The sequence below is a fragment of the Polistes canadensis genome, unplaced genomic scaffold, assembly GCF_001313835.1.
Source record: "Polistes canadensis isolate GaletaPanama2010 unplaced genomic scaffold, ASM131383v1 scaffold_91, whole genome shotgun sequence".
Taxonomy (NCBI): Eukaryota; Metazoa; Arthropoda; class Insecta; order Hymenoptera; family Vespidae; genus Polistes; species Polistes canadensis.
Window position 1 is genome coordinate 399,470 of NW_014569638.1, and position 13,897 is coordinate 413,366.

General features: G+C 29.9%; 3 protein-coding genes across 6 annotated transcripts in view; 1 reads left to right on the plus strand and 2 right to left on the minus strand.

Moving 5' to 3' along the window:
• Nucleotides 1-1,996: 1,996 nt before the first annotated feature.
• Nucleotides 1,997-7,362, minus strand: LOC106787064 (F-box only protein 11). The gene is made up of 9 exons (XM_014749072.1): nt 7,059-7,362; nt 5,466-5,546; nt 5,166-5,423; nt 4,264-5,052; nt 3,266-4,118; nt 2,965-3,185; nt 2,666-2,884; nt 2,384-2,591; nt 1,997-2,189 (listed from the first exon to the last, which is right to left on the minus strand). The coding sequence occupies exons 1-9, from the start codon at nt 7,153-7,155 to the stop codon at nt 2,060-2,062; spliced, it is 2,856 nt and encodes a 951-aa protein (XP_014604558.1). The 5' UTR covers nt 7,156-7,362; the 3' UTR covers nt 1,997-2,059.
• A 161-nt stretch (nt 7,363-7,523) lies between these two features.
• LOC106787059 (CAAX prenyl protease 2) lies at nt 7,524-9,715 on the plus strand. 2 transcript variants are annotated; one of them, XM_014749068.1, is made up of 7 exons: nt 7,524-7,673; nt 8,324-8,429; nt 8,508-8,646; nt 8,718-8,810; nt 8,886-8,954; nt 9,033-9,095; nt 9,203-9,715. In XM_014749068.1, the coding sequence occupies exons 1-7, from the start codon at nt 7,558-7,560 to the stop codon at nt 9,397-9,399; spliced, it is 783 nt and encodes a 260-aa protein (XP_014604554.1). In that variant the 5' UTR covers nt 7,524-7,557; the 3' UTR covers nt 9,400-9,715. The 2 variants fall into 2 exon arrangements, with proteins under 2 accessions (XP_014604554.1, XP_014604553.1); XM_014749067.1 differs by having other exon boundaries at nt 8,718-8,954.
• A 539-nt stretch (nt 9,716-10,254) lies between these two features.
• The window catches only part of LOC106787101 (BTB/POZ domain-containing protein KCTD3), a 5,004-nt gene continuing 1,361 nt past the window's right edge, over nt 10,255-13,897 (minus strand). For 2 of the 3 annotated variants that reach the window (XM_014749156.1, XM_014749155.1), the window contains exons 5-12: nt 13,518-13,706; nt 12,954-13,433; nt 12,750-12,866; nt 12,308-12,313; nt 11,406-11,545; nt 11,139-11,325; nt 10,793-11,071; nt 10,255-10,703 (exon numbers count right to left, since the gene is read on the minus strand). In XM_014749156.1, coding sequence (XP_014604642.1) covers nt 10,495-10,703; nt 10,793-11,071; nt 11,139-11,325; nt 11,406-11,545; nt 12,308-12,313; nt 12,750-12,866; nt 12,954-13,433; nt 13,518-13,706 — 1,607 coding nt within the window. In that variant the 3' untranslated portion in view covers nt 10,255-10,494. The remainder of the gene's footprint in view (nt 10,704-10,792; nt 11,072-11,138; nt 11,326-11,405; nt 11,546-12,307; nt 12,314-12,749; nt 12,867-12,953; nt 13,434-13,517; nt 13,707-13,897) is intronic. The other variant, XM_014749157.1, reaches the window with a different exon arrangement.

Below are 13,897 nucleotides of genomic sequence, written 5' to 3' on the forward strand. Positions count from 1 at the left end.
AAATATATATATATATATTTGTTTTATCCTTTTTTTTTTCTACTTATATTCATATTAATTCGCATAAACGAAGAAGGGTTGCATCTAAAATTATTACTAATAGGCGCTCTTTTCATACAAAGTAGAGATTAGAACTTGGCTCGCAAGTATAATAATATGATTAGACGTGTTGTCACTAACATAATGTTATTTCTTTTTTGTTTTTAAAACAAAAAGAGAGAGAAAAAAAGAAAGAAAGAAAAAACAGATTGTTCGTATAATAGATACGAGATTATATGTATATTAAAAACTACTCCTCCTTTCAGACAGTTTAATATTTCTTACTTGCTGTATTTGTTAATTGATAAACACCATTATACACTGTGTTTAAATTCATTATAGTTTAAATATTTTGTTCTTTATTTTATTATGCACATTGCTCTTAGGCAACTTAGGACCATCACAATTAACGACGCAAGTGGTGTAATTAAAAGAATGCCATACGCGTCATATTATGAAATACATTTTTTTTTACATTCACAAATTATTAAAATGTATAGATAATTGTTTATCTTCATTTTGATTATATTCCAGTTGTATATTGTGTTTTTATAGATACGTATATATCTATTTTAGTATTTCTTATGTTTTCTTTCCTTTTCTTTTTTTCTTGTGTCTTTTTCTCTTCCTTGTGAAATTGTGATATCTCGCTTATATGACAAATTCATAACTACAGTCGCACTTGATATATTTTATTGACAGTCGATTTTCTTCATTAATGTATTTATCGAGATTTCTTTGAACAGTTGGATCGTTTAGTTTTTTGTTTTTCACTTCTGCAAATTTTAAGTATAATATGTGCACTTTTTCTTTAATTTTTCCTTTTTGTTTTCATACGTTCCTGTATACACTACTATTATTTTTCAAGTGTTGTGCAAATTTTGTTAATATACTTCACGTGTTAATAATGTTTATGCTTTTTGTTTTTAAATAGCAAGAGGACCAGTCAATATCGCTATTCTACCGAGTTCCTTACGATGTACACAATTTACATTTTCTTCGGCACTATAATATATATATACCGTAGAGACTTTATCATAATATGTCGCATTTCCACTGTACTGGATTTTTTGACATAGTTTATTAAAACGTTCCAATGACAATTTCGTTCAATGTCTTTTTCATTAGAACATATACACACAGATTTTTCTTTTTGTTTACACAGTTATCACTGCACTCTTTTCACATAAAATTTAGATAGCAAACGTGTCTTTCTCTCTCTCTTTCTCTTTCTCGTAACGGAAGATACTTGAAAAGTTTGGTATTCTTTTCTAGTTAATTACAAATTAATATTAATTTTATATCATTACACAACACAATTATTTTGGCGGATTTTATGTCCTCTAATTATTCCGTTCATCGAGACTTGTAGATTTCATCGTACCACCTTTCACTTTGACGTCTTTCTATCAATGTTTCTTATTTATGGGTTTATTATTATTATTATTACTATTATTTTTTTTATTATTAGTATTATTATTATTATTATTATTATTATTATAATTATTATTATTGCAGAGTTCTCTACTATCTTTCAATGTAAAAGAAAAACCCCAGTGTCCCATAAATAAAATAAAATAAAATGGTCAAATATGTTATATACATTTTTGCGCTATTACATAAACCGCAACATATAAAACAAATTTAAACTTTTATTCTCAAAGAAAAAAATGGAGAAAAGAAAACAAAAACATAATATGTTATTATTAAAATATCAAAAATTAAATATCGATAGAAAATATAATTTTCTTAATTAAGTTAAATTATGAGATTTGTTGATAATATATGAATGAACATATTCTATATGTTGATATAGAATCAAATTACATAAATAAATATGTAAATGAAAAATGACAATGATAATAATTTCGGAAAAAAACAATCATGGAATGATGGGAACGGTAGAAAAAGATTGGGGTTATAATAAAGAACTCAGCAGCACCAGATGCTGCATATGTGCAATAAATTCAACTTACATGTTCAATGTTGTTTGATTATTTAAATTAGTTCAGGTTAATTCCTAGTTAACCATAAGTGTATGTGACTCCATTGGTGCAGCACTATCGTACAATGTATCAGTGTCTTGTGTAGGCTCACCCTGAAGTTGACACTGATTACTTAATGTACCAGCACCGCAGTCGCAAAAGAATCTGTAATTATTCATTTATTCTTTAAATTCTTATTATATATATATATATAAAGTGCCTCTATCATAAATTTACAAATAATATATAACTATAACTGTAATCAATGTAATGTGATGGGTAAAAATATTTGATATATCAATAATAAAATTTGATTGTAGATCATTTTTTTTTAAATAATATAAAATTATATATCTTACCGATCATGTCTTATAAATTCTACATCGTGCCCTGCATGACAAGTTTTAATGCAGTTGACACATATTGCATTGCGATCTGTGGTGTTGCAAGTTTGACAGCGATAAAAGTCATGCATTGGAAAAGAGGTATATGACGAAATTTTGTACAAACATTGACCATTCCCAACTGCCTTTTCCACAGCGTCTTGATTGTTGAATATTTTATTACCTAAATGAAATGAATAAGTATTAATAAATAATTCACATTTGTATTATAACTGATGTTAGTATTTATATATTTACCTCTAGTCGTAGGTTGTACACCACTTGCTAAACACAGACCACCAAATCGATTATTAAAAATTTGATTAAATTCTAATGTTGCAGTTGCATTATTAGTTATTTCAACGCCTGCTGCTAATCCATCAAAAATTCGATTCCTCCTTAATACTGGATGAGATTGTGTAGATATAAGCACCCCAGCTTGTGCATTGCGAAATATATCATTTTCTTCCAAGACACCTACATTACATATAATATTTAATATAATAAATAGATAAATGAATAAATTACAATGATAAAAATAATTTTAGACTAATTACCTTTACCACCATTAAATATACAAATTCCTCCATCTCTCCCATCGAATATCTTGTTCCTTTTTAATGTAGGATTACTGTCTGTTTTAATCCAAACACCTGCCATGGCATTATCAAAAATTTCATTTTGTTCAAGTAAACCTAAACCACTATTGTACACAAGAACACCACCATTTTGTCCGCCCCATATTTTATTTCCACGTATCACTGGATTACTTCCAGTTCTGTTTCCAAAAAATCATTATTAAAATCATTATTTATTATATTGTTATATATTAAATTGTATATATTAAATATTGTTTACCTTATTTGTACTCCCGAATAAAGATGATTGAAAATATCATTATCCTCTAGTTTCCCATGTCCATTATCATAGAAATAAACTCCAACTTGTTTTCCACTATGAATTCGATTTCTTCTTAAAACAGGAGTTGATCCTGTAGTAATCCAAACTCCTGCTAAAGTATTGGCATAGACTTCGTTTTCTTCTATTAAACCTTGTCCTTTTTCATGTACATATATACCTCCATGCTGACCATGATGTATTTTATTATGCCTAACTATTGGATCTGAATTTGTTCTGATTTGTATCCCAGCCAAAGCGTTACCATAAATATTATTATGTTCTATTAAACCTCTTCCTTCTCCAAATATATACACACCTCCTTGATGGCCATTATAAATTTCATTTCTTCGAATTGTTGGGTTTGAGTTAGAAGTAATCCAAACTCCAGCAAAATTGTTCGAGTGAATTTTGTTATCAATAAATTGTCCTAATCCGTTTTCATGAACATAAATTCCTCCTGTTTGACCATGATGTATCTCACAATGTACAACTGTTGGATTGGCACCAGCTTTTACTTCAAAACCTGCTATTCTATTATTATGAATATCATTGGCCTCAAAATATCCAAGACCGTTATCAAATGTGAATATTCCAACATCTCTGCCATGATGAATGTGATTCCTTCTCATAATTGGATTGGCATAATTTTTAACCCAAATACCAGCTAATGCATTCCGAGAGATTTCATTGTCTTCATAAGTTCCCTGTGCATAATCGGTAACATAAAGCCCAACATTTTCACAATCCGATATGTCACAGTTCTTTACCACAGGATTAGCGCCAACACCAGAGACACAAACAGCTGCTCCTACTATAATATGTAAAATATTGGAAAAAGATTTTAGAAAAAGAGTTTTTCAATTTAGAACAAATAAACAACGTAATTTTCATATTAACATTTTTTTTCTTCTATTTCTGGTTGAATATTTGAAATTATTAAAATTGTGTATCCTTACCAACACTCGAGCTTCTAATAATGCAATGATCGACTGTAGGACTACAGTTTTCACCCACTTCCAAACAATAATGTTTATGATGTGGAACTGTACTAGTAACATCTGGAGTAAACTTTAAAGTAAGGTGGCCAGCATATGCACGCTTAGCACCTTCTACAAACATTACTGTAGATTCACTTTCTCTTTCCAATATGACTGATTCCGCAACATTACCAGGAGCTGCTCCAATAAGTGCAACATCACTGTCGATTACAAGAAATTCACCTCTGTACGTTCCAGCATGTAAGAATACCAAGTGTTGAGGTGCTTCTTCTATTGTTTGAGAATTACTCCCACAACAATTTCCTTGAGCACTTGTATTTCCATTGCTATTAGAAGAACTACTGTTGCTGCTTCTATATTCATCTACATAATCTAATGCTCCTTGAACTGTGTTGAAATATGGCAAATTACGCCCTTTAAATTTTAAGTCCTGGAAGCCAGGTCTAACATGTACTCCCCTATATAATTGCCTAAAGCTTTCTTTCCATGGATTTGGATAATCTGACTCATCCGGAGAAACAAATTCAAATTTACAAGGTGCTGGATTAAACAAAGGTAAGTCATATTCATATACTTGTTGATATAGAGATTTCCATAGTTCTGTGTCATTTGCGATAGCTTGAAAACGTTTACAAACTTGTGAAACTCTACACAAATCTTGTTCCATTAAATAATTGAATATAGTAAGCAACACTTCATCCGGTAATTCATATTGGAGATAATGTGCCGCTGTATTTGTATTTGTACCTATTAAAAAGAAATAGATTTATACATAGATCATTACTTAATTGACAATAAAACAAAGAATATACATTTTACATACAAAAAGTCAATTAATTGATAGACATGTTTAAACGTACCGTCAGCAGAAAGTGAACATGTTCTCCGTGGTCGTTTCCTTGCTGGAAGGGTAAAACTGCCAAGAGTAGCAGCGATACTATTGCCACTTGAGGGGGGCAGTGCAGAACTTGTGCCAGGTGCTGGGTCCGGATGAGGTGGACTTTTTCGTCTCAAATCATATGGCGAAGAATGCGAATGTGATGGAGATGGTGAAGGTGCAGCTACACCTGACACACTAGGCGAAGATCCTCTTCCACCACTACCACCACCACCACCACCTCCTGCTCCTCCTCCAGCCCCTGCTCCTCCTCCTCCGCCACCTCCTCCACCTCCACCTCCACCAACACCACCGCCAGTAGGAATCTGATTTGATGCTGGACATGGCAATTCGCATGGCTCGGCTATAATACACCAAATTTATATCACCATTATAACATTTTTACAATAAATAAACTAATAGTTGCTTAATGTGCGTTTCTTCATTTTTCTATTCTTTTAAATTATGTTTTTTATGTGTGCATGTATTATAATTAGAATTGCTATGTTTTCAGAAAAGGTAATATTTAGAAATATCTAATAAAAAACTAATTCGATTTGGGGTGATTTTTTTAATAATATATTACTATTACACATCTAGTGTGTAAAAAATTACTTGTATCTGAACTACAGATAGATTGAAAAGATTATATTTCAAAATAGCTGTCAAAATTGAAAACTGTTACCAAATAAATTTCTTCGAATTTCAATATTTTATCAATTTTTCGTTCTTTGGTTCTCATTGAAAAAAGCTCAAGTATGTATATTATTATATTTCATATTGATCTAAATATATATAAAAGAAAAAGAGTATACTATCACCATGTTAATTACGAATATTGATTACTATAAACATCATTTGACAAGTTTAAGCAAATCTTTTTGGAGGAGAGATAAATTACAAGAATATAATTACATTTATAAATTTCATACTAATGAAGTAAGAAAAGAAAAGAAAAGAGGAGAAGAGAGAAAATACCAAAATGTAAATGACACCAAAACATAATATAAAGCATAAAGTAGACAAAAATGAAAAATATACAAATATACAAATCAATACAAAAAAAATATCTTTTTCGATCGAGGTTTATGAATCTTATCAACTGCCTTGGAATCATAATAATCATTAGAGAAAGTAGAATGACACAGTGATTTAACGTAAAATATGTATGACAATATTGGTTCATTGAAACAGCTGTGTTCTTTATCTTGAAGTATTATTGAATTTTTTTTAATTGTACACGAGGAAGACGTACAGGTTCGTACAGCTGTGCGGGTAGTAAATCGACATTATGAAAAGAAAAGAGGGGAAAAAGAGGTAGAGGTGGACAGACAAGCAGACAGACAGAGATGGGGGGAGGGGAGGGGGAGAGATAGAGAGAGAAAGAAATGTAGAGAAGAGAGAAAAGAAAAAAGGAGGTGGGGTGAGGCGAGGTGTAGACAGGACGGACGTACCGGAATAAAAATTGACAATGGTAAAAAGACAGGAAAGGAAATCGATGATTAAGAGAAAAGACGAAACGATCGATAAACGATGAAACTATATACGTCGTTAACATTTAAAAACGTCATCCAGAATTCTGATCGGTGCTTTCGATGATAGACCTTTCAACCTATAAAATTGTACATATCTGCAATGGACGTATTGTGTGTGTGTGTGTGTGTATAAGCTGAAGGGTGACTGTCGCGTTTACCATCGTCGGCATTTTAAAGCAAGCTTATGTTATTAAACTGAGAGATTTAAATGGAATTGTAAAGGATTTATTTATTCCTTATTATTATATTGAAAGAAAATAATTAAAAAATAGAGAAAATATAAAGGTAAAAAAAAGAATTGCGACAGGTAAGAAGTGAACCGATGCCTTGGGATGCCTTACCCGAGGTGGTTCTTGACGGTAGGGGAATTCTATTAGCTCCTTTTCTTTTTGATCTTCGCACGTAGTTGCGCGATGACGTAAACGATGCGCTTGGCATTTTTCCCGTGCTGAACGAAAGAAAATAATGCGAAAATTGTTAAAATAACTAAACACTAAACAATGGCGACACTTCTACCGAGCCCAGCGGCCATCTTCTCATCGACGGTAGCACTGTCGACTAGTATTGGAGCGCCAATCGGATGAATTTCTGTTCTTCTCTCTCTCTATCTTTTTCTCTCTCTTATTCACTCACTCTCTCTCCTCTTCTCTTTTGATCGTACTCGCGCAATCTTTCTCTTTCTCTCTCTCTCTCTCTCTCCTTGAATCTGTCTTTCTTTCTCTTTCTCCCTTCCCCGTCACTTCTTCCGTCACCACCCAACACTCCTTCAACCCCTTACCGATCCCCCCCTTGTACACTGTGAATTGCTACCACACAAGCAACCAACATTAGTATGGAGTTATGGAGACCACAGGTCGAAATGCCGATTTATCCTGTATCTCCGGAATTTTCTCATGCTTCGTATTATCGGTTGTTTATATCGCGAGTTTGTACGTATGGAATTCTCCTCACAACAGGTACAGAAAATCCATTTAATCTTTCAAACGTTAAACTGTACAATCATTTCTCTTGTGGCTCCGAACACGCTTTGCTCTTTAACAGTGTCTCTCGTAGGCAAGCAGGCAGACAACTACGAATGAAAAAAAGTATATGAGAGCGAGAGAGAAAGAGAAAGCAATTCCTTCTCTCCCCCTTCTCTTTCAGTTGGTTCTCCCACTCGTGTAGCTCATATTTCTGGACAAGAATGAACTTTGCTTCAGCGCTCGTGGCGGAGACTCTTTAAACTTTCCTTCTTTCATTTTTTGGCGGAATATTCCAAAATATTTCTCGGCTAGATATCTTAACTTGTACGAATATTAATTATCGAGATGTAACTATTTTAATTATTCATTCTTATATAGAGCAATTATTTTTTCTTGTTTATTCTCTTATTTTTCCTTTTTTTTGTTTCTTTTCAATGTCAAAATTCTGTACAAAGTTGAAACTTTAATTTCAAATTTTAAACTGATAATTCAATTAGTTCAACACTTTCTTTTAATTCCCATTAAAAGATACATTTATGAAGCATTTAGATGGAGAGAGAGAGAGAGAGAATCGATATATTTATAATATAAATTATATTTATATTAGATTATATTTATCGTATTACTATATTTTTAACTTGCAGAGAACATCCTTCTACTATAAAAAGAAGATTCTTTAGTGTTTTTGTTGTTGCTCTTATTTCACCAATATTTTTATACGTTGGTTTGGACGAAAAGGTTTATCAAAAAGTAACTATTTTAAATACTCTTGTCTGTGGATGTAGATTAAATAAATGTTTATATTATTATAGCAAGAAAATATTCTAGGCAACCATTTGGGAATTATTAGGTTTACGATGGTCTGGCCTATTCCAGGCAAGTATAATACCATTCCTTTTAACAATGATCTTATTTTTGGGCCCATTGAGTGTACAAATTTTTAATGGATTCTGGAGATTATATGCTGGTTTGTAATCAAAATAATATATTTTATAATATCGATATTGATAATGCAATTAATTATTTTGATTTTGTTAGAGCCTATGTACTGGCTAGGAAGTGTACATACATTAATTTGGTGGAGAAATCACATTGTCGCACCTCTGTCGGAGGAATGGACTTTTAGAGCTTGTATGTTACCATTACTTTTACAATGTTTTACACAAACTACTGCCATTTTTATATGCCCGTTATTCTTTGGAGTAGCACATTTTCATCACGTAGTAGAAAGAATTAAAATGGGAATGGAAATAAAACTTGCTTTATTCATATCTTGTAAGTATTTCTTATCTATCATTTTAATGGTATAAATATGTAAAAATATTTTCATTAATGAAAGATTGGGATGCATAGGTTTCCAATTTGCATATACTACATTATTTGGAGCTTATGCAGCATTTCTGTTTGTTAAAACAGGTAGATTATTTTATGCTATCAAACTTATATTAAATGATATTATTCTAATAATACATATAAATATATATATATTTTTTTAATAATCTTTGCATTTTCTTTTTTCATAGGACACTTTATAGCTCCTTTCATAGCTCATTCATTTTGCAATCATATGGGATTTCCTGAATTATCGGAAGTCGTAGCTTATAAAGATCCTTTAAAAAGAGCAGCTCTATTTTCTTTATTTGTCATTGGTTTATTTGCATGGTGTTTTCTATTAACGCCAATGACTGATCCAGCAATATATCATAATAATTTATTCTGATATCTAAAGATTTATATGAATTATATTTTGTAAAGTTGTTACGGGTGTTAGACTGTAATATTTCTATATCAAGTATCTCATTTGTAACTAAATAATAATTAATCATGTTATGAAATATGTTCATACTTAAGATATACTTATAAGGATATACTTGTAGATTACATTACAAAATATGTCTACATTAAGTTTAATAATGGATATATTAAGTAATAATATGCGTACAACGCATAATGTGATTACACTTGATGTAATATCAGTCAGAAAAACTATAAAATATCACCGTAGTGCCTGAGAAAATAAAACTTTTACTATAAATTATACGTGCCAATAATATTAGACTAAAAAATATAATTTTACCCAATATTATTTTAGGAATATAATTTATAATATACAATTTAATATTATAAATACACACACCAGAGTTTTATTTACTTATTTGAGAATATCTAATAAAAATATTATATATCTATATATATAATATATAGATATAGCTGATATAGCTGATATATCAGCTTTTATGAAATAATAATAATAATTACATTAAGAAATTATCAAAAATTACATATATTTAAGCTTCTTATATTTTAACTTAACAAATTGAAAAGTCATAGTATCTTTGTCTAATATTTATAATCCTAAAATTTATTTTTTTATCACATTTATTGCTGAATTATATTTAATATTATAGTTTCCTAAAACAACTAACAATAAACAAAAAAGATAGCAAGGTTTATTTTGTTTCTATCATTGAGTATTAAAGATATTTGTTAACTTGCTTATTTTGCAACAATTTTATCTTTGATTTAAAGTAATTTTAGAAATTGCATGAAAATGCAAAAAAAATGTTTTTTTTTCTCTTAAAATATAGTCAGTTCTGTACGTTACTATTTTATTATTTGATCATTTAATTAACAGAGAATTATCAGCCGTTGGCTTTAAAATAGGAACTATAACTATAATGACTTAATTTTGACAAATAATTGATAATAAATACGTATATATATAAATGCGTATTAACTTGCTAAAATACGTAAAATCGGGAGAAAAAATGAAAGAAAAATCAAATAACTTAATATAATGATAAAAAACTTATACTTATTGTTGCTGGCTAGATCCAGCTATTGCCTCAGTGTTATGCGATTGATTAAGAAATAGAACATTACTTGTTTTAATTCTTGCACCTACACCTGCGAGCGATGGACACGGACTTATACATGGTGTTGAGCAATGACTATTACTTAGATCACATTGATCTAACAATTTCCAAAGTTCTTCTGGCGTAGGTCCACCTGATACATCTGATACTATTATATAAAAAAAGCATCAATATTATACATCTTAATATTTTTTCAATATATAATAGAAAAATAAATACCTTTGTTAATGTTAATACCTTTATCTTGATGAAAGGATGGATCCAAAGCTGTTGTTAAATCCCACATTTGAATAGTACCATTAGAATGCCCAGTAAATATAAAACGTCTAGGCCTGGAGCCCATTCGACTAGATCCTTCGCATTCATGAACATAGAATGAACTAATGATGCTACAATCAACCGATTGTATTACACAAACTCTTTTTCCATTCGATGCTAATCGTACGAATAATTGATCAGTTTCAGGTACAACTTTTTGAACGAAAACTTGCTCATCATCTTGTTCGCCAAATGGACCTATAAAATGGAAATAAAATACTAATATTCTAAAAAAGTAAATTTAATAAATTAATAAAAAGCATACCAAAATCATTTCCAGCATAATAACTGACGCAGGGTTCAACTGCTTCTAGAGATACTATTTTAAAACTTGCTTCAGGCGTTGACCCAGGTTGCGTTGAAATCATACCACGAAATCTTGTCACTGTCCAAGTTCTTACATGATTGTATTCAGAACAAACAGACACTAAATATTTCTCTGATAATGTTACCTAAAAGAATTAACAATTTTTATCAAATTTTTAGATTTTTCTTTAATTTTCTATTAGTTAATGATTCAACAATTTCATACTTTTGTTACACTACTTTGATGAACGGTGAATGTTTGAAATAATTGTGGTCCGTGACCAACAGTTTCAGGATGTTGGACAATGACTCTGACACTACCAGATTCTGTACCGTAAGCAATTTCAATCCAATTTCCGCAGAGACCTATGAAAATGAAAAAACATAATAAAGATATGTACTATAATCTAAACATTTCGAAGTATGAATTTTAAAATACTTTTTCTTTAAGAACAGAATATAAAAATGACTATTACATACAAAAGTAATTATAATAGTGGTATAAACACATTAAATATTAATGCATTATACGCAATATTTAATAAAATTAATATGCAGCTGGTAGTAAACGTTTTATTATTTTCTCTCTTCCTCTTAGATAGCAAATATAAAACATTTAATTAACTAAACTTAAATAAAATAAATTAGCATATATATATATATATATATATGTATTTATTGTGTAAATAATAATCGAAAAAGAAAATGTAACGATTAAAATAATTATTAATAAAAACTTTGGTACAACTGGATGCATAAGAATAGCTGGGTTATAGACAATTAGTGTGATATAGAAATAAAACGTTGATACGAAGAAAATATGAACGTGTATATGTTATACACATGCATTTGATAAAGCTACTTATTTATAATTGATCTTATACATAAACTATTCCATTAGGAGTAATGTAATGAAAAATGAAACAAATAGTTTTTGTAGCTATACAAAGCTGTGCATTTTTTTACTTAGCATATAGCTGTAATTTTATTCAAACTTAAGAGGAAGAGAATTTTTTTGTAACTTATACAAACGTTTTATGTGTAATTAAATAGTAAATGTTAAGAAATGGTATTTAAATTGTATGTGGAATCGAAAACAAACACTAGATTATAATGACCCATACTTGCCTTGTGCTAATTATCCAGTTGTACGAAATCATGAGGCAAAGCATGTAATAATAAACTCGTATTAATATTTGAAAGCCGCATATATGTTTGTGGCTTAATAAAAAGGCTTTGATATATAGTGTCAAAGGAGGAAGGATAAGTTATTGCTTTTCTTATTACAGGCATAAGTATACACATACATAAAACCTTTATATATGCATATTAACTTTATTATTAGTTTAATAATTAAAGGTATGAGACTAATAAGAATTTCATATCAAATACGTGTAATAATATCGTACTAAAAGTTAAATAATGTATATTAAAATATAATAAAATTTCATTTGATGTATGTGCTAATCAAAGTACTAATAATTATTTAATGATATTTAATGAGAATTCATACTTAATCTATTATTATTAATAGATTATATAGATGACAATGTTGAATGTTTCAACTCACTTGTTTTTGGCGTTAAATAGACTGATATAGCAGTAATAGGATCATAACTTGGATCACGATACAATTCACTTACGAGAAGATCATTATCTTTCATTCTAAGAGGAAATTTTTGCATATCTGTAATATAAATACGAGATAATTTATTACTTGTTACCATTGTAAGAAATACTTATACTGAATATGTAATATTTCTCCTGTATTTACCAATATAATAAATAGAACCATTGTTACAACCAAGAAGAAGAAATGTGCCAGCAGTGTCAAATGATAGAATAGGTTCTACGTCTTGGATTTGCCAATGATGCGTCATCGCATGCCAGACACCAATCTTTCCAGTAGGTGAAAGCGCAACTAATTGGCTACCAATAAAAAATAAATATTCCACACGGACATTCAAATTAAAAGTACCAATATTTGTTTTAATGCCATATTCGGAAACGCTCCATAATCTCACTTGACTTCCATAGGAAATAGCTACCATTTTACCGTCAACTCCACTACCTATTTTTGCATTTATTGCTACTCGCTCAATTATAGATTCGATGTGTGGACTTGTAAATGCATGCTGCCATCCAGATGAATCTTTTAATCGATAACATGTTATAAAATGTGCATAAGCAACAACTATCCAATTATGATGTGCTTTTATAATTTGCACTCTTAAAGGATCTACCCAAGCTGAAACTAAATTATTTAATAATATAATGCCTATATAACACATTTATGTAATAATATATTTTAGATAAATATAAATTGATATATTCTTACCCTGTTGAGGTCCAAATATTACACCGACATCATTTTTGTATAATTTATTTAAATCTGCTGAATTATTTCGAATATGTCTCAAATCTAAAGAGGGAGTTCGTGAATGAGGTAAGCCACGTTGAGAAAGTCTATAATCTAACGATGAATTGCGCACATGAGAAGCTATTGGTCTTTTATGATTTTGTTGTCCTAAAAATATGTAACATATAATTTAATTTATTTATTATTTTCTCTCGTCCAAAATTATAATTTTTAATGATAAAATTTCATAGGGAACTTGGACATGAAAAGAAGTAGAACTTAATTTAATTGAGTTGGACGTTTCGTCCCTTTATTGGGACTTCTTCAGCAACTTAATCATTAAAGCTCAGCGTCTTTTT

Excerpts from the sequence above, each read along its gene's own strand:
- LOC106787064 (XM_014749072.1), bottom strand. The coding sequence starts at position 7,155 with ATGCCAAGCGCATCGTTTACGTCATCGCGCAACTACGTGCGAAGATCA. Across the intron at positions 3,186-3,265 it reads TATTCGGGAGTACAAATAAG|AACTGGAAGTAATCCAGTGA; the intron begins GTAAACAATATT and ends TTTTGGAAACAG. Across the intron at positions 2,592-2,665 it reads TGTACAACCTACGACTAGAG|GTAATAAAATATTCAACAAT; the intron begins GTAAATATATAA and ends CATTTCATTTAG.
- LOC106787059 (XM_014749067.1), top strand. The coding sequence starts at position 7,558 with ATGGAGACCACAGGTCGAAATGCCGATTTATCCTGTATCTCCGGAATT. Across the intron at positions 8,647-8,717 it reads ATTCTGGAGATTATATGCTG|AGCCTATGTACTGGCTAGGA; the intron begins GTTTGTAATCAA and ends TGATTTTGTTAG. Across the intron at positions 9,096-9,202 it reads ATTTCTGTTTGTTAAAACAG|GACACTTTATAGCTCCTTTC; the intron begins GTAGATTATTTT and ends CTTTTTTCATAG.